This window comes from Peromyscus leucopus, chromosome X (assembly GCF_004664715.2).
Source record: "Peromyscus leucopus breed LL Stock chromosome X, UCI_PerLeu_2.1, whole genome shotgun sequence".
NCBI lineage: Eukaryota > Metazoa > Chordata > Mammalia > Rodentia > Cricetidae > Peromyscus > Peromyscus leucopus.
Genome location: NC_051083.1, coordinates 23047659 through 23051897, shown reverse-complemented (window position 1 = coordinate 23051897; position 4239 = coordinate 23047659). Strand labels below are relative to the sequence as shown.

The window sequence follows — 4239 nt, the reverse complement described above, 5'->3', positions numbered from 1 at the left end:
CATGAGATAGCTGTTTGAAACCTGGGACTTATACAGGGACGCTTGGCTTAATCTGGGAGGAGGGGACTGGACCTGCCTGGACTGAGTCTATCAGGTCAATCTCAGTCCTCAGGGGAGGCCTTGCTCTGGAGGAGGTAGGAATGAGAGATGGGCTGGGGGAAAGGGGAGGGGCAGGAAGGGGGAGAACAAGGGAATCTGTGGCTGTTATGTAGAACTGAATAGTATTGTAAAATAAAATAATAATAATAATAATAATAATAATAATAATAATAATAATAAAAGACTTCACTCTGACATTACATGGGTCCCCATTGGAACCCATTTGTTGCCCAGGACCAACCACATAGCACTTGTAGTCATGGAAACATAAGAATGCATATAGTTACTTCTCTTAAGGTTGGCAGTCAGTAACACTTGAATTTCCTAGAAGAGAGATAAAAAGGTAAGAATTTAATATTTTCCAGGTTGTTTTCATTAATCACCTTCGCTATCTTAAGACATAAGATGCCAAAGAAGGCCTCTGACATATTGATTAGGGTACTTTTGTACATGTTTTCCATTTCAATAAATCCTTCTGAACATCACAAGTGAGAGGAAAAACCAAGTGAATAATAATAATCTCCAGTGTTTGTACTTCCCATTTATCTGTGTACCTCACTTAAGTTTGTGAATGGGAATTAGCATCTCTGGTATTTCCCTATGTATAAAATGAGAATAACAATTTTCTGGGTATCATTCAAGGGTCACTAATATCCTGTAGTGTTTAACATAGGTTCTAACTAAGTAAAGCATGTGCTGTGAATTCAAAAGTTTCTGAGAGCCCAACCATCAACAAGGCATTGTTCTGAGCAGAAACAGGTGCCTAACAGGACTTCTTTTACTCAGGTGCTTCACCACTTCATGTGACTCCCTCTCTAATCAGCATTTTCTGTGAATTAGAAGAAGACTTGTGATATTGTCATCTTCCAAATGGATCACTTTGCCCCTAACACAAAAAGGTAAAAACATAACATATGTTACATGAAAGCTTTCTACTTGTTTCTTTACAAAACACTTGTGTCTACTCTTGGGGGTTCAGACAAGGGCAGTACCACATCCTGCCAAGCTAGTTCATTTGGCACAAAATCATCTTCCCTCCTTTCATTTTTGCTTCAAAGCATACTGCTCCTGCAGTCACTGCCTCAGATCTCTCTTGGCAAGAAAGAGCTCATAGTGATACCCAAGCCACCACCAATTGCAAACTGATCTTGTTGATGTAATTTCCCAAGCAGTAAGTCTACAACCTTCGCCATTTTAAAAAGCACATGCCATAGGAGATTACGGAACAGTAAGTAGCTTGTTGGTAATGCTTTCTGGCAAGGAGATTCCATTTATAAGACCCTTAGTAAAAGGTGAAAGATTTATACCATCTGAAGAGAAACAGGGAGTCCAGTTGAAGAGAGAGATGAGGGATTATATGAGCAAGGGTGTGTGTGTGTCAATATCATAATGGGGAAATCTACAGATACAACTGAACCAAGCTCCTGGAAACTCATGAACTTTCGTCTGCCAGCTCTGGAGCCTGCATGGGACCAGACTAGGCCCTCTGCATACAGGAGACAGTTGTGTAGCTTGGTTTGTCTGAGGGGCCCCTGACAGTGGAATCAGGATCCCTGGTGCCTGAGTGGCTTTTTGGAGCCCATTATTTATGGTGGGATGTCTTGTTCAGCCTTGATGCAGTGGGGAGTGGCTTTTTACTGCCTCAACTGAGTGTACCAGGCTTTGTTGACACCCCACGGGAGGCCTTACACTTTTGGAGGAGGGGATGAAGGGTGGGTTGGGTGGGGAAGGCTTAGGGGGAGCAGGAGAAAGGATGAGAGGGAGATCTGTGGTTGGTATGTAAAATGAATTTTAAAAAATTTCTTTAATAAAAATACACAAAAAACCACCTAAACCTTCTGCATGTGCAATGGCAATAATGTATGCACATGCTGGAATCACTGAAGGACTTTGCTTCCTTCCTTTTGTTGAATAACTCTTCAGGACCACTCATCATGATTTTCTCATTTTCCTTATTGTCACACTCAAAGATCTGAGTTTAGAGAAGATGCAAATAAGTTCCTTCATGGTGTTAATGTGAAGTGTAAGTTTTGTGTCAAAGATGACATTGGCTCAACCAAAATACCTCAGGATACTTTATATGTTGCACCCAAATGAAGCCAATATTCTCAAGGTGCAATACTGAATATATTAGCAGATACAAAAATTTGCATATCCATGATTCCTCATCTTATACATACATATTATAGTTTTGTGGTTATGGGAAATGAACTCAGCACCTCACACATACTGGATAATCAGTAATCTACCAAAAGCTATATCTACATCCAGTTAAACATAGAAGTTAAAGTTTGTGTTCATGCTGGTTTTAATTACAAAATATTACACATACCTTTCTATAGAATTGAATACCATTTAGGAAAATATGTAAAGAATTATGACAGTATCTATTCTAACACCCTTGATCTGCTTAGCATTCCTTTTTTGTTCATCTTTTATGTTCATATATCTTTGGATATTGAACGAAGTCAGGTATACAATCCAGAGGTAAAGGCAGACAAACCTCTTTGATTTCAAGGCCAGCCTGGCATACAGAGTGAGTTCCAAAACAGCCAAACCGTTACACAGAAAAACCCTGTCTCAAAAATAAATAAATAAATAATAAATAATAAATAATGAATAAATAATTAAGTCAGGTATGCTTTGGTTTGACATAAATGGGCATACCATCTGTATCATTTTCCTTTTTGCTTCTTTCTTCTCAAGGGTTATACACATTAAAATGCTTGTGTAAGGATCATGCAACAACCCACTACAATAATGAGCATTCTTCTCCCCAGAACATTCATTAAAGTTATTTGCAATTCTTCTGTCATGCAAAGAGAGATGCAGTTAGAATTACCTTAAATGACCCTGAAAACTATTATTTCACCTTTAACTCCAAGTATTGAAATTCCAATTCAACAAACAGGAATATAGCAGCACTTGAAGGATATTGTGAAATTATTGTCCAAAACATCTTACAATGGGAACTCCTGCCACAGTCATAGATTTAAAGGCTTCTTATACATAAGTACAAAATTGAGACAGCAAGGGCAAGGGATGAGTATCTAGTACTCTGTAAACCATGATTCATTCACTCTGTTTATCACTCTGCATTTGTGTTTCTGGATTTATTCTAATTTTTTTCAATCTTATCTACAGATTTGCACAGGTGAAGGAATGGATCTTCAGACTGACTGGCTTCCTTTGCAGCCTCTTGTCGTTGGGGTTTGGAATAATCCTCCAAAGCAGCCGATACTGGCGCCTCTGGGAATTCGATGACGAAGTTGTTCAGCTTGTGTACATTGGACTATGGGAAGCTTATTACCATCGGGAGTTTCACATCTCTGGTTCTGTGACCAGGATTCTGGTGCACAGCCCTGTCAACTCGACCTGGACCATTTCACCTGAATTTAGATGTGCACAGATCCTGATCTTACTGGCTATGTTTATAAAACCCGTGGTGGTGATTTTTAGCTCAGCGGCTATTAGGGTTAGCATTATCAGAGCCTCAGTCCCTGAGATTCAGATACTCTGCTACAAGTGTTGTGTCTTAATTCTGCTTCTCAGCAGCCTTTGCACAGCTCTTTCTGTGACCTGGAACCATGTAGTAGATCTTTATGGTGAAACCACTCTTGATTTTCCACCCACCTTTCCTGTTAGGAAAGAAGACCTGATCGAAAAACACGACACTCATGTGTTCCCCATAGGGTCCTGACAGCCACCCTGTCACTCTTTGCTATGATTATGTTCCTCTTTGAGATCAGGTCATTGAAATTACAGAGTAACCTGAATGCCCAGGGTGCTTCCAAGCAGGCCAATCCAAATGCCTGAAGTATGAGCTCTGGTGTTTGCAAAATGCGCCAGAAGACTCCTTGGTCAAATTTACTAACATTGCACAATATTCTTGTAGTATTCTACTCACTAAAAATAAAATATTCCTTTGATTATTAGGCTGTGTCTGAAGCTTGTGTCTTCCTCTACATGTCTAATGTCTTCCCTTCCTTAAAGGTGTTCACATCCTAAGCTCTGCATGCAAAGATGATGTGTTCAGATAGTGCCAACTCTTTATGGCAGACAAATGTATTGGTGAAATGAAACTGGCATAAATCAAAAGACCAACCCTAAGGTGAATGGTTTGTTATTAAAGTGAAATAC

The 4239-nt window shown here is 39.5% G+C and overlaps 1 protein-coding gene across 1 annotated transcript; it reads left to right on the top strand.

Moving 5' to 3' along the window:
• Positions 1-368: 368 nt before the first annotated feature.
• Positions 369-4034, top strand: LOC119086702. Its single transcript, XM_037199368.1, is given in 4 exon segments — positions 369-442; positions 886-998; positions 3244-3791; positions 3794-4034. Coding segments are annotated over 3 exon segments (699 nt in total). The 5' UTR covers positions 369-442; positions 886-969; the 3' UTR covers positions 3916-4034.
• The last annotated feature ends 205 nt before the right edge of the window (positions 4035-4239 follow it).